Source organism: Notamacropus eugenii, chromosome 7 (assembly GCF_028372415.1).
Source record: "Notamacropus eugenii isolate mMacEug1 chromosome 7, mMacEug1.pri_v2, whole genome shotgun sequence".
Lineage (NCBI taxonomy): Eukaryota > Metazoa > Chordata > Mammalia > Diprotodontia > Macropodidae > Notamacropus > Notamacropus eugenii.
The window spans coordinates 83,046,442-83,065,423 of NC_092878.1; the positions used below are offsets into that span (position 1 = coordinate 83,046,442).

Consider the following 18,982-nt stretch of genomic DNA (forward strand, 5'->3'; position numbering starts at 1 on the left):
AGTCTGACTCAGATGGCAGCTTCTAGTGTGAAGCCAGCCACAACTTGTGTGTCTGAAATTCAGGGCTTCATCACCAGGTTGGCTGCACGGCAATCAAATTTTTGATAATAGCAGTTAACAAAGACCATTCATTCACTAAGGCAGTTAGGTTGGCTTAGGGGATAGACAGCCTGTGGATATAGAGCCCCAGTGGATATAGAGCTCTGGAGTCAGGAGGACCGGAGTTCAAATCTGACCTCAGATACTTACTGTGTGACCCTGGGAAAATCATTTAACCTTCTTTGCCTCAGTTTCCTCATCTGTAAAATAAGATGAAAAATGAAGTGGCAAACCACTCCAATGTCTTTGCCAAAAAAATCTCATATGGGGTCACGGAGAATCGAACACGACTGAAATGACTCAACAATCACAACAATTCACTAAGGCAATGGTTCTCAAAATGTGGTCCAGGGATCCATGGAGGCCCTTGAGACCTTTCAGGGGGTCTATGAGGTCAAAACTCTTTTCAAAATAAAACCAAGACATCTTAATTTTTAGTACAGAATCAATAGATATAATGAACAATAACAAAACTTAATTTTTTAAGAGTGGAAAGGTGTCAAGATCAAAAAGTTTGAGAACCACTGGAATCAAGCATGGCAGGGATGGATCAGTAAGAGGAAGAGAAGGAAGAGCTATGCTAATGAAATCCCAGAAATACTGCTATAATACTTCTGTAATCTCCTACAGAGAATTTAGGGAATTGCCCAGATATGCTGCAATCTATATCGGAGAAGGAAATACTCATATCACTGAGATCACAGCCTCATCAAAGTGGCATATGTAGCAGTTATTTTACTCTCTTTAAGTAGCTGTAATTTTATTTGTCCATTGGCATGCTTACTATGGAAGCCAATTCTTAATTATTCATAATCAGTGACAGTAGTGAGGTCTATGCCTGGGTAATGGAACTGTATAAGTAATCCCCAAACTACCCTTTAAAATAATCATTTCATCATTTCATTCAGCAGTCTTTAAACTAGAGGTTCTTATTTTGAAGTCTGTGAATTTAAAAAAATATTTTGGTAATGATAACTGCATTTCAATGTCATTGGTTTCTTTTGTAAACCCAATTATTTTATTTCATGCATTTTAAAACATTCTAAGAGGGGATCTATGATACCAAAAAAGGTTAAGAATGCCTACTTTAATCAGAGGATCTCATGAGATCAAGTGAGATAGTAGATGTAAAGAACTTAGCTCAGTGCCTGGCACATAGTAGGCATGATATAGCAATGCTTATTCCCTTTCCTTCTCCCTACTGAGTGCCAATATCCTTTAACAACTCACATTTACATTTAACTTTTTAGTTACAAAGCCCTTCTTATCCATAATCTTACTGCCTTTGTACCAGTTGTCCCCCATGGTTCTCCTTGCTCCCCTCCACTTCATGAGAAAATTTCTTTTCTCCTTTCAGTCACATTCCATATAGGGAGACATACACACAAATACACACACACAGAATAAACAGAAATATAAAGTAAATAAATAATTACATAATGTGAGCTTGAGAATAGGGATGGTTTCATTTTTTGCCAACGTGTTCCTTTCACCTAGCTTAGTGCCTGGCATGTAAAAGACACTTAGTAAATGCTTGTTAAATGGACTTGATCTCTTTTACTCCTCTAAATAACTATTTGAGTTTGAGATAGATTGTGCAAGTATTTATTATCACCATTTTACAGAGAGCAAAAAGTCACAAAATTATGAAAATGGCACAGCCAGGACTCAAAGTCAAGGCTCCTGACTCCAAATCAAGTTTCTAACTTGAGCAGTGTTATGAGTAATGACAAAATTTAGAGGGCACACACATACTTTTTGCATTCTGACTGTTACCTACAAGGCAGACAAACTATTTTAGCTGAAGCATTGCAAGGTAGCCAGAGGGAGACAGAATGTGACATGCGTCACATCACCAACACTACCCTCTCTTATACCCTGATGAAGACAACCCAGACCCCTGAACCCCAAAGCCTTGGAAATAGCAATGTTTCCTCCCCTTCCTCCAACTATAACTCTAACCCTCCTGCCACTGGCCCTGCTTCCATCTTTCATTGAAGGCAGCAATTTATAGACAAAGAGTTCACTACTTTATCATTACAAATCAACAACTCTGATGAACTGTGGCCAATGACAGCCCCAAAAGTGTCAGCACACCCTAAACCATTGTGGGTCCTGCCTCAAAGCCTGTGGAGATACAACCTGTTCCATTGTTTCTACAACAACTAAATAGACTACTGGACACCTGGGAAAGGACATTCTTACCAACAAAGTCCTTCACACCACCAAAAGGTTCAACATCAGAAAGTGATATATTTTTATCTGTAGAAATAATGTTAAAGAAGATGGCTCAGCATCTGTTTTGCAGCTGCACACTAAGGACTATGGGACCTTTCCATCAGACTTACAGAAGAAACCTCTATGTGTTATTTCTCCCCCCAACAGAATGTGAGCTTCTGGAGAGCAGGAACTGTTCTGCTTGTATCTCCAACATTAGCACAGTACTGTGCACATAGTAAGCACCTAATATATTCATTCTTTCTGCCTCTCTCCTTCCCTCTGTCCCTCCTTCTTTTCTTCCCCCCTGCCTCCCTTCCATTTTTCTTTCTCTTGTTTTTTGTTCCTTGTTTTTCTCTTTTTTCCTTCCTTCCTTCCTTTCCCCTTCTTTCTTCTTTCCTCCCTCCCTTTTCCTCTTCAATGTAGAAGACATGTTATGTTAGTAACTAATTCCTACTTCCCAACCAACACACTGTCTTTAACTACATCTGTTATTACTTTCCTATTATAAATTATAAAGTTGACCTGAAGGTACAATTCATGCTGCTAGCCCTGAATGCTTTATTGCTGTTTGCCCCAGGCACCATGTCTCTGTTCCAAAACAAATGTTCTTTCCTCTCTATAGTGCCACTTTAATTATATTTCCTTGACTTCTCCCTTTGCTTGCCATCTGAAGGGAGTGCTAGCATTAAGCAAAATGGGTGAAAGGCAGGCAAGAGTCATCTTTTTTTTCTTCTACTGTGTTACAGAAATGCTTGTTTTATTTCGTAAATTATAAACAAAAAAAAGTAAAACTTAAATAATGAAAAAAAAGAAAGTCAGGCAGGAGGATGAAGGTGGGGAAGCAGGAATACGATGGACAAACAGTCCCTGAAATAGCTGGGAGCCGTTCTTATGACATAATAAGTATTACATGCCTACTGTGTGCTAGGTTCCATGAAACACCCTAAGACCCTGAAACTTCTCTTTTATTTTACCCTCTGTGAAAAAGAGCACTGAAGAACATCATTAAAGTTTGGTGGTTTTTGGCAATATATTTTGTAGTTAACTATGGACATAGCCTTTGAGAGAACTTAGAAGGAAAAAAAGATCACTCACAAAAATGCTTATCAGATTAATCAATAAATCAAACAAACATTTGTAAAGCACCAGTTCCTATGTACCAGGTACTAGCTGGAAACGGGGGTATCAAAGAATGAAAGTATGCTTGCCCTCAAAGAGTTTATATTCTATGTATTAAAGAGCTAAACTGAATAACAACTATGTGAGGCTATTCCTATCCTGTATCATAGTTCCCCATAGTATTCCCCAAAGATGCAGGATTTCATTAGCATGGGGGCTGTGCCATTTCTACTCATGAAGAATATAAACCTCTCCATGACTTCACAGATGGTTTCATGATTTGATGAGGCCAAAAACATTGCTCACCCAGTGGTCAACTTTCTGGGTGAAGAGCCCTCTTGGAACTTGGCTAGCCCAGCTCTCAGGTAACAGGCTGTCTTTCAATGAGGCCATATCTGAAGACTTTTCCAGCTTGTTCCAATCTGCCAGACTCTGCTGACACAGCAACTGTCAACCCAGGGGTCACTCCCCTACCACCAGGAAGTATCAGAAGGCTTTTAGTCTGTGTGCTTATGTGTCTGTCATGTATATGTCCCAAATAAAATCACATCAGCTAAATACTTAAATTACATCAATAATTTAGATCAATATTATTATATGAATAATTTTATAACAATCTCAAATTATAACAATAACTTAAGTGTGGGTTAACAAAAAACTCAGAAGTATTAGGACATAGGAATAAGCAGCTTCCAGACTAGATCACAGACAAAGTCCTGGATCCTTGCTTCCCTCACCTTAGGTATACCTCTGTAGAATGCTGCCAAATTGAGTTCATCCTTTGTTTCTGAAGAGGACCATGACATCAGAGAAATGATGACATGACTTGCACTTGACTTTGTTTTGAGTGAGGGAGGGCTGTGCAAGGTCACCAGCCTCAATTTCTCCTCCTGAGCCATCTGGATCCAGTGACCAGATATTCATCAGGATGACTGAAGACAGCCCAGGATGCAATGGGAAACGTTGGTCTTTTAGGCTAAGGCCTTTTCAGATACTCACTTAAAGTGAGGCAGTACCCATTCTGTGAATAGGTCTCTTTAAAAAGTAGTCAGGAATGAATGGCCCTTTTAAGAGAAAAAAAAAGTAGTTAAATAGATAAATCACTCTGAGAGGGGCAGGAGCCTCAGGGTTGTTGTTTTGAAGATAAAACTGTTAGTACTGTCACTGACTGTAAACCAGGAGGGTCCAAAAGGGACACATTGTTGCTGAATCCATGGGCTTCAGGGCTCACTGGAACTAAGGTTTTAGGGAAAGAGAGAGAGAGAGAGACAGAGAGAGAGAGAGACAGAGGGAAAGACAGAGAGAGATAAAGAGAGAGATAGAGAGAGAGACAAAGAGATAGAGACAGAGAGAGACAGAGACAGAGAGACAGTGAGAGAGGATGACCTCAGTATTCAGGCAGCTCGGTCTGCTCACAGTTTATGTTCATTCTTCATTTATGAAGAGGACCATGACATCAGAGAAATGATGACATGACTTGCATCTGAATGCTGCCAAATATTAATTTTCTGTCTCCCATTTTGCCTTAAAATTGAAACCTGCATCCACTCATCATCACTTACCCCTGGGAACCTCCGTTTGCTCACTTAGAAAATGAGAGGACTGCAGGCACACAGCCATAACAAGCCCTATGACCACTCTCTTTCCCACGTGCTCTCAGTGGAGCCTTACAGCAGCACTGTGAAAGACATGCTGTGGTCTGTGATGCTAGTCTGATTTTTCTGCTCTGTTCTTCCATTTGTCTTTTGTTCAAAGCAACTATAAATTCAGGGCTCGGTCCCAAATTTAGCTGAATTTCTATGGACAATAACAATATTCTTTAAATACACACATATATACATGCAGAACCTTTTGTGCTGCCCCTGAGGGAGGGGAAAGCTGGATTAATATATGTGTGTGTATATGTTATAGATTTTAATATATATATTTTTGATATATGCATATATTTAGACACACACACATACACACATATACACATGAACTACCTTTTGTACTGCCCCTGTAAAATATCTATGTTTACCTATATATGTATGTATCTATACATATATGTGTATATATCTATATATACACACACACACACACACACACACGTTTTACTTTTTCATATTACTTACATAATCACATGCAATTACAAAAGCTAACTAAGGCATCAGATACATGATCATACCCACAGGGCAATAGATTTAGAGCTGGAAGGGGCTTCAGGCAGGTCATCTAATCTAATCTCTTCCATTTTTACTTATGAGGAAATAAGTAAAACTTATTTCTCTGGCCTCCACCCAGAAAGTTCAAATGATTAACCCAAAGTTACACAGAACTCAGAGAGCAGATCCAGAATTTTAACCCAGGTCCTGTGACTTCAAATCCAGAGACACTGCCTTTCCTACTTTGCCACCTCAGGCATTCCTGGCATGCCCCTAGGGATGTGATAGTTGTTTGACTCAGTGGTATGAGAAGTGGGTACACAAGTCATAATAACAGTGAGTTCTGACAGAATAACTTTGTGCCCAAAGCAGGTCAGCATAGACTTAGAAGTTCACGAAGGCAAAGTGAAGTTAATTCTTGTTGGGTCTACCTTTGTTGTGATAAGCAAGGTAAAGAATGACCACATATAGGCGGTCTGTTTTCACCCATGAACAGTCAGACAGATAGCTTGCCAACCCTGAAACAAGACCACCATTGATTAACTACCTGATTGGTTTACAAATTAAAACTAGCCAGGGGAAGGTTACTGTACTTAAATGTCATTGCTACAAAAATGCATTCCTCATATAGAGGGAACCTTCCTATACATAGGATCATGGAATTCCAGAGCAATGAAGGCTTTTGGAAGGCTAGTTTACACTGTACAGGTGAGGAAACCAAGGTGGTCTTTCTATTCTAAGTCTCCTGCTCTTTTACCACTTCACATATATATGAAATGATACAGGGGGCGGAGCCAAGACGGCGGAGTAGAAAGACGCACATACACATAGCTCCGAACCCACAACCCATAGAACAACTACAAAGAAGTAACTCACAGCGAATTCTGCACCCAGAGGCCACAGAACATTGGAGCGAGGGAGATTTCTGTTCCGGAGAGACCTGCAAACCTCTCGCAAAAGGTCCTTCGTGCTGCGGACTGGGTGCCGGGACTGGGAGCTGAGTACAGCCCTGCTGCGGCCGCGGCACCGAGAGGAAAAGATCCGAGCGGGCTTCAGGGATGGGATCTCCAGCGGCCACGCGGGTCCCTCCACCCACAGAGGGACCTGCAAACCTCTCGCAAAAGGTCCGTCGCGCTGCAGACGCGGAGCCCAGCCCAGACCTGCCGCAGCCGCAGCACCGAGAGGAATAGATCCAAGCAGGCTTCAGGGACGGGATCTGCAGTGGCCGTACAAGTCCCTCCACCCACAGGTGACGGGGGTTGGTGAGAGAGTCTCTTTGGTGGGTCGAGGGCGGAGTGGGGTGCCCCCATAACTCAGGCCCCCCCCGGGAGGTAGAAGCTGAGGGGCGGCGGCAGACCGGGGCTCCCCAAGCAGGCAGGAGCCTGGATCCATTGTTGAAGGTCTGTGCATAAACTCCCTGAGGGAACTGAGCCTGAGAGGCGGCCCTACCCCGACCTGACCACCTGAACTTAATCTCACACTGACTAGCAGCCCCGCCCCCACCCAAAGCCCTGAGGCTGGAAGCAGCATTTGAATCTCAGACCCCAAACGCTGGCTGGGAGGATCAGGAGGCGAGGTGGGTGTGAGGAAAATATTCAGAGGTCAAGTCACTGGCTGGGAAAATGCCCAGAAAACGGAAAAGAAATAAGACTATAGAAGGTTACTTTCTTGGTGAACAGGCATTTCCTCCCTTCCTTTCTGATGAGGAAGAACAATGCTTACCATCAGGCAAAGACACAGAAATCAAGGCTTCTGTGTCCCAGCCCACCCAATGGGCTCAGGCCATGGAAGAGCTCAAAAAGAATTTTGAAAATCAAGTTAGAGAGGTGGAGGAAAAGCTGGGAAGAGAAATGAGAGACATGAAGTCAAAGCATGAACAGCAGATCAGCTCCCTGCTAAAGGAGACCCAAAAAAATGTTGAAGAAAATAACACCTTGAAAACTAGCCTAACTCAATTGGCAAAAGAGGTTCAAAAAGCCAAGGAGGAGAAGAATGCTTTCAAAAGCAGAATTAGCCAAATGGAAAAGGAGATTCAAAAGCTCACTGAAGAAAATAGTTCTTTCAAAATTAGAATGGCACAGATGGAGGCTAAGGACTTTATGAGAAACCAAGAAATCACAGAACAAAGCCAGAAGAATGGAAAAATGGAAGATAATGTGAAATATCTCATTGGAAAAACAACCGACCTGGAAAATAGATCCAGGAGAGACAATTTAAAAATTATGGGACTACCTTAAAGCCATGATCAAAAGAAGAGCCTAGACATCATCTTTCATGAAATTATCAAGGAAAACTGCCCTGAGATTCTAGAACCAGAGGGCAAAATAAATATTCAAGGAATCCACAGAACACCGCCTGAAAGAGATCCAAAAAGAGAAACTCCTAGGAACATTGTGGCCAAATTCCAGAGTTCCCAGGTCAAGGAGAAAATATTGCAAGCAGCTAAAAAGAAACAATTCAAGTATTGTGGAAATACAATCAGGATAACACAAGATCTAACAGCTTCTACATTAAGGGATTGAAGGGCCTGGAATAGGATATTCCAGAAGTCAGAGGAACTAGGACTAAAATCAAGAATCACCTACCCAGCAAAACTGAGTATAATACTTCAGGGGAATAAATGGTCTTTCAATGAAATTGGGGACTTTCAAGCATTCTTGATGAAAAGACCAGAGCTGAAAAGAAAATTTGACTTTCAAACACAAGAATGAAGAGAACCATGAAAAGGTAGACAGCAAAGAGAAGTCATAAGGGACTTACTAAAGTTGAACTGTTTACATTCCTACATGGAAAGACAATATTTGTAACTCTTGAAACATTTCAGTATCTGGGTACTGGGTGGGATTACACACACACATGCACACACGCACACATACATAGAGACAGAGTGCACAGAGTGAATTGAAGAGGATGGGACCATATCTTAAAAAAAAATGAAATCAAGCAGCGAGAGAGAAAGATATTGGGAGGAGAAAGGGAGAAACTGAATGGGGCAAATTATCTCTCATAAAAGAGGCAAGCAAAAGACTCATTAGTGGAGGGATAAAGAGGGGAGGTGAGAGAAAAACATGAAGTCTACTCTCATCACATTCCACTAAAGGAAAGAATAAAATGCACACTCATTTTGGTATGAAAACCTATCTTACAATACAGGAAAGTGGGGGATAAGGGAATAAGCAGGGTAGGGGGGATGATAGAAGGGAGGGCATGGGGAGGAGAGTGCAATTTGAGGTCGACACTCATGGGGAGGGATAGGATCAAAAGAGAATAGAAGTAATGGGGGACAGGATAGGATGGAGGGAAATATAGTTAGTCCTATACAACACAACTATTATGGAAGTCATTTGCAAAACTACACAGATTTGGCCTATATTGAATTGCTTGCCTTCCAAAGGGAAGGGGTGGAGAGGGAGGGAGGTAAAGAAGTTGGAACTCAAAGTGTTAGGATCAACTGTCGAGTAATGTTCTTGCCACCAGGAAATAAGAAATACAGGTAAAGGGGTATAGAAAGCTATCTGGCCCTACAGGACAAAAGAGAAGACGGAGACAAGGGCAGAGAGGGATGATAGAAGAGAGAGCAGATTGGTGATAGGGGCAATTAGAATGCTTGGTGTTTGGGGGGGGGAGGGGATAAAAGGGGAGAAAATTTGTAACCCAAAATTTTGTGAAAATGAATGTTAAAAGTTAAATAAATAAATTTAATTTAAAAAAAAAGAAATGATACAGAAAAGTAATCTGGGGCAAATTTATAATTTTGTGGTAGACTCATTAGTCTGAGGAAAGCTCTGGTAGCTGATACCGTTTTCCTTCCTTAGACAGAGGTGTTGGACCCCACTGTCCCCACAATTCCCAGTGCCCAGGGATAACCTTGACTGTAGGATCCATGTGGGTGGTAAATCCAGGTTGGAATTCCATTCCCATGATTCCAATGAGGGCAGTGGCCCCAGCAGTGACCCAGCCCCAAAGCAGACCTGGAGAAGAACAGGGGCCAGAGTGTGTAAGAGGCTGTGGGTGTCTGGGAAGAACTCCCAGTCACTATGGTCACTAGACATGTGTGATGTCATTTCCTGCTGGCTCTTACTTAGGGGGAGGGCTGTGAAGGTTAGGTTAAGGGGATAAATTTGTTGGGAGCTAGAAAAGCTTTAACTTCAATCTTCTCCAAGGATACTACAGTTCTTTCTCTGTTTCTGACTGACATTAAGCAAGACTCTATTTTTATAACATGAGGGGGATGAGCCAGATGATGCCTAAGGTACTTTCCAGCTCTACCATTGTCCTGAGACACCATATAAGGCCCCTAAAGAACCAGTGTTCTGGTGGAGGTCAGTGGAGGTGAAGGTAACCCAGAGTGAGAGCAACCAGGCTTACTAGATCACCCAGAAGTACAACAGGAACTTAGCCTGGACCTGGCCCAAAGCCCCACTACAGAACTGTTTGTATATATCATTCAAAGTCTCTGATAACTCACCCTACAGAGGAGATGACCTTGGGTTTTTAAAGGTGAGGCTGACCAATCGTGAACTCTGGAAGGGTTCTACCAAGTTGGAAAAGCTGGTAGCAGGTTGAGTAGTAGACTGTGTCCGCCCACAGAGGATGGATCAAACTAACAGAGATACTCATCACCAGGTTGGCTGTGATGGATTTTTTGGCCACAGAAAATACTTCCTATTAAAAGACTTTTTATTAAGTTTCATAAGAATTACAATCTATATCAGTACAGGGTGTGTCCATATTTAAGGTAAAATCTTTAAGTAGGGAATTCATTTTAACAACAAATATTATTAATTGCTGTGTGCAAGGCCCTATGCCAGGTACTGCTGCTATTTTTCAGTCATGGCTGACTTTTTGTGACCCTTTTTGGGGTTTTCTTACAAAGATACTGGAGTGATTTGCCATTTTCTTCTCCAGCTCATTTTACAGATGACAAAACTGAGACAAACAGGGTTAAATGGCTTGTTAGTAAGTGTCTGAGGCCAAATTTGAACTCAGGTGTTCCTGACTCCAGGCCCAGTGCTATAATCATTGTACTCCCTAGACTTACAACTAGAAAGGACCTTAGTGGTCATTGATTTCAATGCCTTCATTTTGCAGATAAGGAAGCTGAGGTCAAGACGAATAAGGGGAAATAAGTGATAGAGTCAGGATTTGAAACCAGGCCCTGTGATTCCAAAACCAGTAATCTTTCTACCATACTATGCTGTCTCCCACACAAGTTTACAAGCTGGTTGTAGGTAGTAGGGAAGAGAAATTTATTAGGTGTGATAAGCAATAATTACAAGAGAGAAGGCAGAAAAATTATCAACTAGAGAAGCAAAGTAAAGAGAGGCTATTTATTGCTGGGTCAAACAATCCTACATATCATACAAATCTCAACATCCCCCTGACAACACCGCTGAATTCACCCCAGAAAAATAAAAAAAAAAACCCAAACAAACAAAAATTGCAATTCATTATACTAGGGAACAGGAAGAGAACCTTGGGAGACAAACTTAAAGACCAAAAATCTCTTTTTACAAATGATGACTGACTTGCTCAAGGTCTTACTAGGTCAAAACCCTAGCTGCTGTGTACAGCTCATTTGTACATCATTGTTCACGTGTTACTTCTCCCATTTAGATTGTAAGCTCCTTGAGAGCAGACTGATTTATGGTTTCTTTGTAACCCCAACTCTTAGCACAGTATCTGGCATGCAACAGGTGCCTAATAAATGCTAGCTGGCTGAAATTTTCTTATTTGTTTCCAAAAGCCCTTTCCATCAGAGTTCAAGCGTGAAATTGTTATCTATCTAAAGTAGAGGAAAAAAAGTTAAAGATATGTAGTGATGTTCATTGTCAATATTTTCAGCTTCACTGTGATATGATGATGATAACTAGCAACTATGATGTTCCAGGCACTGTGCTAAGCACTTTACAAACATCATCTCATTTTATCCTAACAACCCTGAGAAGCATACTTTTATTATTCTCATTTTTAAGTTGAGGAAATTGAGGCAAAGGTTAAGTGACTTGCTCAAAGTCACACAACTAGTAAGTGTCTGAGGCTGAATTTGAACTCAGTGTTTAACTTATGCATTATGGTGCCATCTTGGTGCCTCTGGGCATTAATATTGCCCTTGGTCATTGGAAAGAGAGCTGATAATTGGCAGACTTGAGAAGTTCATTATCTCCCACCTTTACATTGAAAGGATGCCTAAGGGGTGTGTGTACATGAATAAAAAGGAGGTGGAGATAGTATAAGAACAATGTATAGCCCTGTGAAACTCTTTCATGTGTAATCAACTCCTTTGACCCTTACAAAAGTCTTGTGAGGTGACAGTACAAATATTATTTTCCCCATTTTACAGATGAAGAAAAAAGGTTCAAAGTGTCTAACAGGCTTACCCCAGTTCTTCAGTCTAGTAGTCCAGTGTCCTTTCCACTACAATGGTCTATTTCCTTTATACTGTCTTTCTCTGGAATAATCTTGCCTTTGTCACTTAACTAATGGACCTGTGTGGTCTTGGAAAAGTTACTTAACTACTTCGGGCCTCAATTAACTCATCTGTAAAATGGGGAGAATAATAGCACTTCCCTCACAGGTTGTATGGATAAATTGAGGCAATAGATACAAAGCACTTTGTAAATCTGAAAGAGCTATCTAAATGCTGGCTATTATTATTGATCACTTACCTCTTACACCCTAAGCAAGATTTAGCCACACAAAAGCAGAAGAACCCTGCTTGATGAGCTAAATTCTCTGGAGTGCCTTAGTCACACTCTTGAAGCAACCTGGGTGCTAAGGGACTTGTATTAACTCTGCCACAAAATGCTCTAAATAAATCTATCTCATTAAGAAACATTCTTTCCTCTGCTGTCTTTCTGGCTATTACATCTTCCCTTCATCTAGAAGAAGCTGTCTGGAAACTTAAGCCAGTTCTCAAATAGCACAGAATGGAAAGGATCCTATGTGATAGCTAAGGATAGCATCTACGGATGTGCTGTGATAAAAAACAGAAGCAGCTCAAATTCATATGGTGCTCTAAAGTTTGCACAGGGCTTTTCTGTTTGCAGTGGGCTCTTCTGATCCTGTGTGGTAGGTGTTATTATTTTCCCCATTTTACAGATAAGGAAATTGGGGATGAAAAGGGGGGGGGGCGCGTTCATGTGCATGCAATCCACACTGTCATTTTAAATGAGAAATGAATGATAAAGTGATTGCTGCTTTCAAACACAGGCTAGTCATAGTTTTATGGAGCTGAGAGCAATTTTAGGGATCATCTGACAAACCTCTGTACAAAAAGTGCCTCTGCCCCTCTCACCATTATGTATGGTCAGTGCTGTTTCTCCCTCTCCCCACTTATTTTCTGGCTCATAAGAAAACATAAAACAAGAAGACAGTATAAATACAGCTTTCACGCAATGTTTTGGCTCCCAAGGCCTCATTTGGGCTGCATCAAATTTAACACAACATTTGGTCCTACCTCCTCCTGTGCCCTCCTGGTCTTCCTCTTCCTTCAGTAAGTGGCCATTGGAATTATACCACTTGAAATGGGGGTCAGGGATGCCGTGAATGTTACAGTTGATCAAGGCACTTTTCCCTTCTTTGACAATCACATGGTCCACTCTGGCAATAATGGCAGGCATGGATCCCAAGGTCACATCTGTGCTGTTTAAAGTGCTGTTAGTTATACTCTTAGCTGCAGCAAAAGTCGCCAAGAGGCTTAGTAGGAAGGGCGCAGGAGGCAAGAAGCACGCTCTCATGCTGCTCTCTAGTCGATTCATTTTTCTTTCTTTGCTCTGTAAGGCCACAGAGAGATGGTTGGCTGGTGGAATCTTCTATTTGGCTGGACACTGTCCAGAGCAGACCACAGGAAACACTTACCCCTGATCCATGGAGCTGCTCCTTGATTAAACAAGTCTATAAAAGATTATGGAACAAAAAAATACTTTATTATTGTAAAAGTACTATTATATAATATTTTATATACTTACATACAATAATATTATATTATGTATTGCTAAAAGATAACTCTTCACACTTCTGACCATATAGAGCTTACCTACAAATCCAAATTCCATGGATTGTAAGTTAAACTTCAAACAAGAGCTCTGATGACATGCAAAGTCCTTTCACTTTTTTTATTTTTAAAGATATGGGGCATTGGTTTTTGTTTTAAAAATAGCAGCCCAGTTTTTCAGACAACATTCTTTAAAACTTCACCAAAGGTCCTACTACAAGGCCACATCTTGGTGTGCTGTTGACACTAGGCTTTCAAAAACTAGGTCAAAATATAGCAAGTTCCAGCGGGTTCTAGTTCACAATTAGTAAGCCTCCATTAAGCATCTACTGTATGCCAGGTAGAGGCAATGTGGCATAATGAATAGACAGTTAGCCTCAGCATCAGGAAGATCAAAGTTCAAGGCCTGTATCCAACACATATTAGCAGAGTGACATTGGGCAAGTCATTAACTCTCAGTTTACCCAGGTACCTCTCAAGGTAGCTGAAGAGCAGGTTCTGATTAATATTGGTAAAGGGAACTTCTTCCTTGTAGATCTATACAATGATGAAATCATGTGTTTACCAAAAACCAAATGTTCTAGGCAATGAGCATTCATAGACAAAACTTGAAACATCACTTGTCTTCAAGGAGTTTATATTCTATGACAGATATATTTGTGTGTGTGTGTGTGTGTTTGTGTGTGTGTGTGTATGCACAGACAGAGATCATTCTAGTCTAGCATTCCCTCTCTGAGGAAAAGCAGAGAGGCCAGCCTCATGGTCCCTTCTCTTTGCTCCCTTTTAGACAAGACTCAAGTTTCCACTACAGCTGCATTTACACAAACCCATGTGTACATATGTGTACATAAAACATGAGAAATACCTTCCTACACACACACAGAGACATGTGCACACAGGCACATGTGGGCATATGCACATATACATATGTTATATAATGTCTAGGGGAAAGTATTATTAGAAGCTAGAGAATAGGGGAAGGTCTCATTGATTCTTGAGTTGAACTTTATAGGAATCTAGACTTTTTAAGGGGTCTCAGAAAGACTGTGAGGAAGGGACTAGTGATACCTTATATGACTGCTGTTTAAGGATAAGCCTAGTTAAATGAAATACTTGTCACCAGCTTGTCTGTACAGGGTAATAAATTTTTTAGCTCTACAAACAGCAACTCTCCAAGGCTCTTGATAAGTGGATAAATTGCTCTCTGCTTTGGTGGAGGGAATACCCTTGCTGGTGAAATCACAAATCCACGAAGCTAGATTATAAGATCCTTGAGGCCAAGAACACTTAAAAATTTTGGTGTTTGCACCCCCAGAATGTGCACAGTACCTGGCAGATGCTTAACAAATGTTTCTTGACTGGATGATACTTTAAAATGTATTCTCCCTCCCTTTCCAGTTCTTATATTATGTTTTGATAGTGTCTCCCTGGCTTCCAAATAGATTTAGACTTTTGAGTCTCATTTAGAATCACAAGATCTCCCAACACAGGTGGGCATCATCACTATTTCTCCACTGTTATACATGAGGAACCCCAAAGGGATAATGTTAGTTTCAGATTCCTAATTCACTCAGTAGGGAAGAAAACATCAGGCTCACCATCTCATGACTTTCAGACTTCCATGTTCTATCCACTTGGGCATTCCTGTCTCTAGTGAGGCTAATCCCAATGCACTACTGTTGTGTGTCTAAGGGTGATAGGAAAGGCTTAAAAAGGCTTGATTATTTACGATGACCTTGCAGGCTTTTCTACCCTCCCTCACTTGGCACTGAATTGTGCCTTTCCCGCAGTAAAAAGCATAAAACAGCTTTCCAACCTCAAAATAGTTTACTAAATTAGATATGCTTCCCTATCAGTTTTTCATTTAGAAGTCATGAAACTGCTAAATGAGTGCTTTCTTCCCCATTTTTGCTCAAAATATCCTTATTAACATGTACACTTGAAATGAGTAAAATTAGATCAAACAAAGCTTTTTTTGTTTCTTTTCTCTTTTTTAAAAAATATGCTTTGAGATGGTCTTCTGGGAGGGGGAAAAGGAGAGATACAAGAGGAAATTTAAGAATTTGGTCCTCCTTCAGTGACCCTAAAGCTAAAATACACGCCATGGTCAGAGCACCTAATCTGAGAAGAACAAAAATCTAATAAACTAGGGTGAACTAGGGACATGAGGAGAGGGAGGTAGTGATGGCAGGGAGGAGGTTCAGAGAGGCAGATTTCAGGTCAGTGTAAGGAAACGTCCTAACAATTACAGCTGTTCTACAATGGAATGAACTGTCTCAAAGAGTAGTCATTTCTGTGTTATTAGAGTTTCTCTTTTACCCAGGAACCTTGAGGGTCTCCTCCTCCCAGTCTGATTTTTTTTTTATTTTTTTATTTTTATTAAAGAGCCATCCCTTGAGCAACTACCTAAAGAGGACTATTCATTGAATGGGTTTATCTCACTTAAAGTGAGAATGCTGTAAGACCTTAGCCTAAAAGGGCCAGAGTCTCACATTGCATCCTGGGCCATCTCCAATCGTCCTGATGAATCAGGCCACTGGACCCAGATGGCTCTGGAGGAGAAGTGAGGCTGGTGACCTTGCACAGCCCTCCCTCACCCAAATCAAAGTCAACTGCAAGTCATGTCATCATTTTGATGTCATGGTCCTCTTCAAGAATGAAGGACAAACACAACAACAACCAGGTGACCTGTGTTTGATAACTACTGGCTACATTATAAAGGGCAGGTATAGAAGTGTGGAGTAGACGGCTTCTGAAATTCCTGTCAACTGTGATATTCTGTGAAGATTTTCTTCCGGATAATGTGTGTGTGTGTGTGCGTGTGTATATGTGTGTGTGTGTGTGTGTGTGTGTGTGTGTGTGTGTGTGTACCACACTTCTTATTTCATTAGTGTGGTGAACTTCTATGGGGGAGGGGGTGGGAGAGAAATCTCTCTAGCCATGAAGTTTGCAACTACTCTTAATGGTCTTGACAGTTTCCTAAGGCACTGACAAGCAGTTTGTTAGTCAGTAAGCATTTAATAAGCACTTACTGTGTACCAAACTCCATGCTAAGATCTGGGGATACACGTACAAGCAAAAGGGAGCTTCCTCCCTCTAATGGGGAAAGACAACACATAAAGTCTTCTCTAGGTCTTTCCTCCAAATAGACGTTCTGGGAGGAATCCTCAAGTGGGAGAAGGGGGCTGGAAGGGTGGAGGGAGAAGGCAAAGTCTGAAAGTCTCCATGAAATCAATCCATAAGCATTCATTAAGGATGTCTGAGATAAAACCTGAACCCAGGTTTTTTTCTGACACCAAGCCCAGTTCTCCATTCGCTACACTACACTATCATGTTTCTCTGACAAACATGGACATCAAAAATAGGAAATGAGTGATGATGAGGGTCTAACTAACTGAGGAAGTTATTCAGTGGAAGAAGAGAAATATTTCAAGAGTATGTAGCTACTAAAAGCTGAATGTATTTTTCATGATTAATTTTTTTATGCTTTATTGTTTGCCTTCTCAAGGGGCGGGGTGAAAAGGAGAGAATTTGGAACTCAGAATTTTGAAAAATGAATGGTAAGATATTTTTGGGAAATATTTAACAAAATAAATAAAAAAAAGAAAATTCTTTATACTTGCAAAAAATCCAACTAAACAATAACAAAATCATGGGAAGGGTACAATTCTCCTATTATGTTCTAGTAATGTCTGCAGTTGCTTTGAGCCAAGAACACAGTTATTGCTCTGCAGCAACTTGCCATCTCTTCAGAGACTTTATGATGTGATTTTCATCTCAATGCCATGATTTCCTTGGGTAAGCTGATTGTTCCCGTCATAAGGAGAAAAAGAGCTTTGGTTTTCAAATGGCACACGTGAAACAGATTGTTTAATTCACAGGTTATTTGCAACAAAGAATGCCTTGACTGTGAATACTCTGCCGGTGCTAATTTATGATTCAAACTAAGTATTGAACTGATTAAAAATAAAGCAGCTTGTAGATTTAGTGAGTTGCGAATGTACTGTTATGCTCTACATAACAACTTTATTGCTATTGTTGCTTTATGCTGCAGTAGATTTGTCACCAAATGGCTGGAATATGAAAAAATAAAATCATGATTTAGATGTATATAAGTACTGTTTATATTTGCACATACACATGGGAAGTTTCTTAAGTGCCACATTTTCTTGTCTCTTGAATTGCTTATGATCAGTCCATTACTTTTCGGTTACACACCAAAGCCCGCAGGAATTAAGCAACCAAGTCATTCTTAAGAAGGTGCCAACCAGATAAACCAGAGTATAAGGAATGTTAGAAGGGTGGTGCCAGAAACTAAGCCAGGGTAAGCCCAATGATCATTAAGGAAAGATATTGAAGGATGCTGGTTCTGGATCAATAAGATGGTCCAGAGTTTAATATACCAGAAATGTACTTATTGCACATTTCAAGTTTTAATATGCTTTGTATCTGGTCACATACCCTCAGGGGGACATCTGCACCTGTTCCACGAGGGACAATATATGCTGTCCATACCCAGATACCCCACTTAGGACTAGCCCCGCTATCTTTCAGGCCCTCTGATACACTAGCAGGTAGGTAGGTCCTTCCCACTTACTGATGTTCTTTCTGTCTCCACCAACTCAGCAACTTTTCCTCCTCTGTATGTCACACCAACTGGATATCTAACCATCCAGCAGTTACCTAATACACCACCCCAACATCTCGGGTTATTCCTTCTCCTTTGCCAAAGAGTTCAGAATGTGTTTTGAAGTCTCTGTCTATTCCAACTCCTGCCCTTTATATTTGAGGACTACAGAATATCTGCCACTACCACCTTCTTAAGGAGCCTGGCCTCCCAATTCATCAATCTCCTAAACCTCCATGATTTACACCTTCACTCCAACTCAGACTGTTGTATGGATGTTCATACCCTTAATCTCACCATTACCCATACATGTTCTATTTCCATGATCAAGAACTCTGAAATTTTCTATCTAGTGATGAACATGGGAAGACAGAAGCACAGGATCATAGTTTTAAAGTTTGAAGGAACCTCAGAGGTCATCTAGTAATTCTCTTCATTTTGCGGAAGAGGAAATTGAGGCTCAGAGAGGTTGAGTAATTTGCCCAGGGTTCTAGGGAGTAAGTAAGAGAGGCAGGATTTTAATCCATGCTCTTTAGCCCTAAATTCATCACTCTTTCTACAGAACCACCCCTGTATCTGACCATAATCTGCTCTTTCCATCTCACACTGTTCCTCATTCTTCCTAAATCTGTCCTTCATTCTCACCTTGACCCTAATTGGTTCCTAGGCAGTCACTTTGCTCTAGATTCATTGTCCTCACTTCCCAATTTTGACCCTAGAGCTCACCCATTTAAGTATTTGTTATCAATTCCCCAAGTCCCTTGTCTTATCCATTTG

At 40.8% G+C, this 18,982-nt stretch overlaps 1 protein-coding gene across 6 annotated transcripts in view; it reads right to left on the reverse strand.

Moving 5' to 3' along the window:
• The window catches only part of MFAP3L (microfibril associated protein 3 like), a 65,292-nt gene that overhangs the window by 19,827 nt on the left and 26,483 nt on the right, over positions 1-18,982 (reverse strand). For 3 of the 6 annotated variants that reach the window (XM_072623916.1, XM_072623917.1, XM_072623918.1), the window contains exon 2: positions 13,042-13,478. In XM_072623916.1, coding sequence (XP_072480017.1) covers positions 13,042-13,342 — 301 coding nt within the window. In that variant the 5' untranslated portion in view covers positions 13,343-13,478. Of the gene's footprint in view, positions 1-249; positions 300-9,449; positions 13,002-13,041; positions 13,479-18,982 lie in introns of those variants that run through there. The other 3 variants (XM_072623920.1, XM_072623919.1, XM_072623921.1) reach the window with 2 other exon arrangements.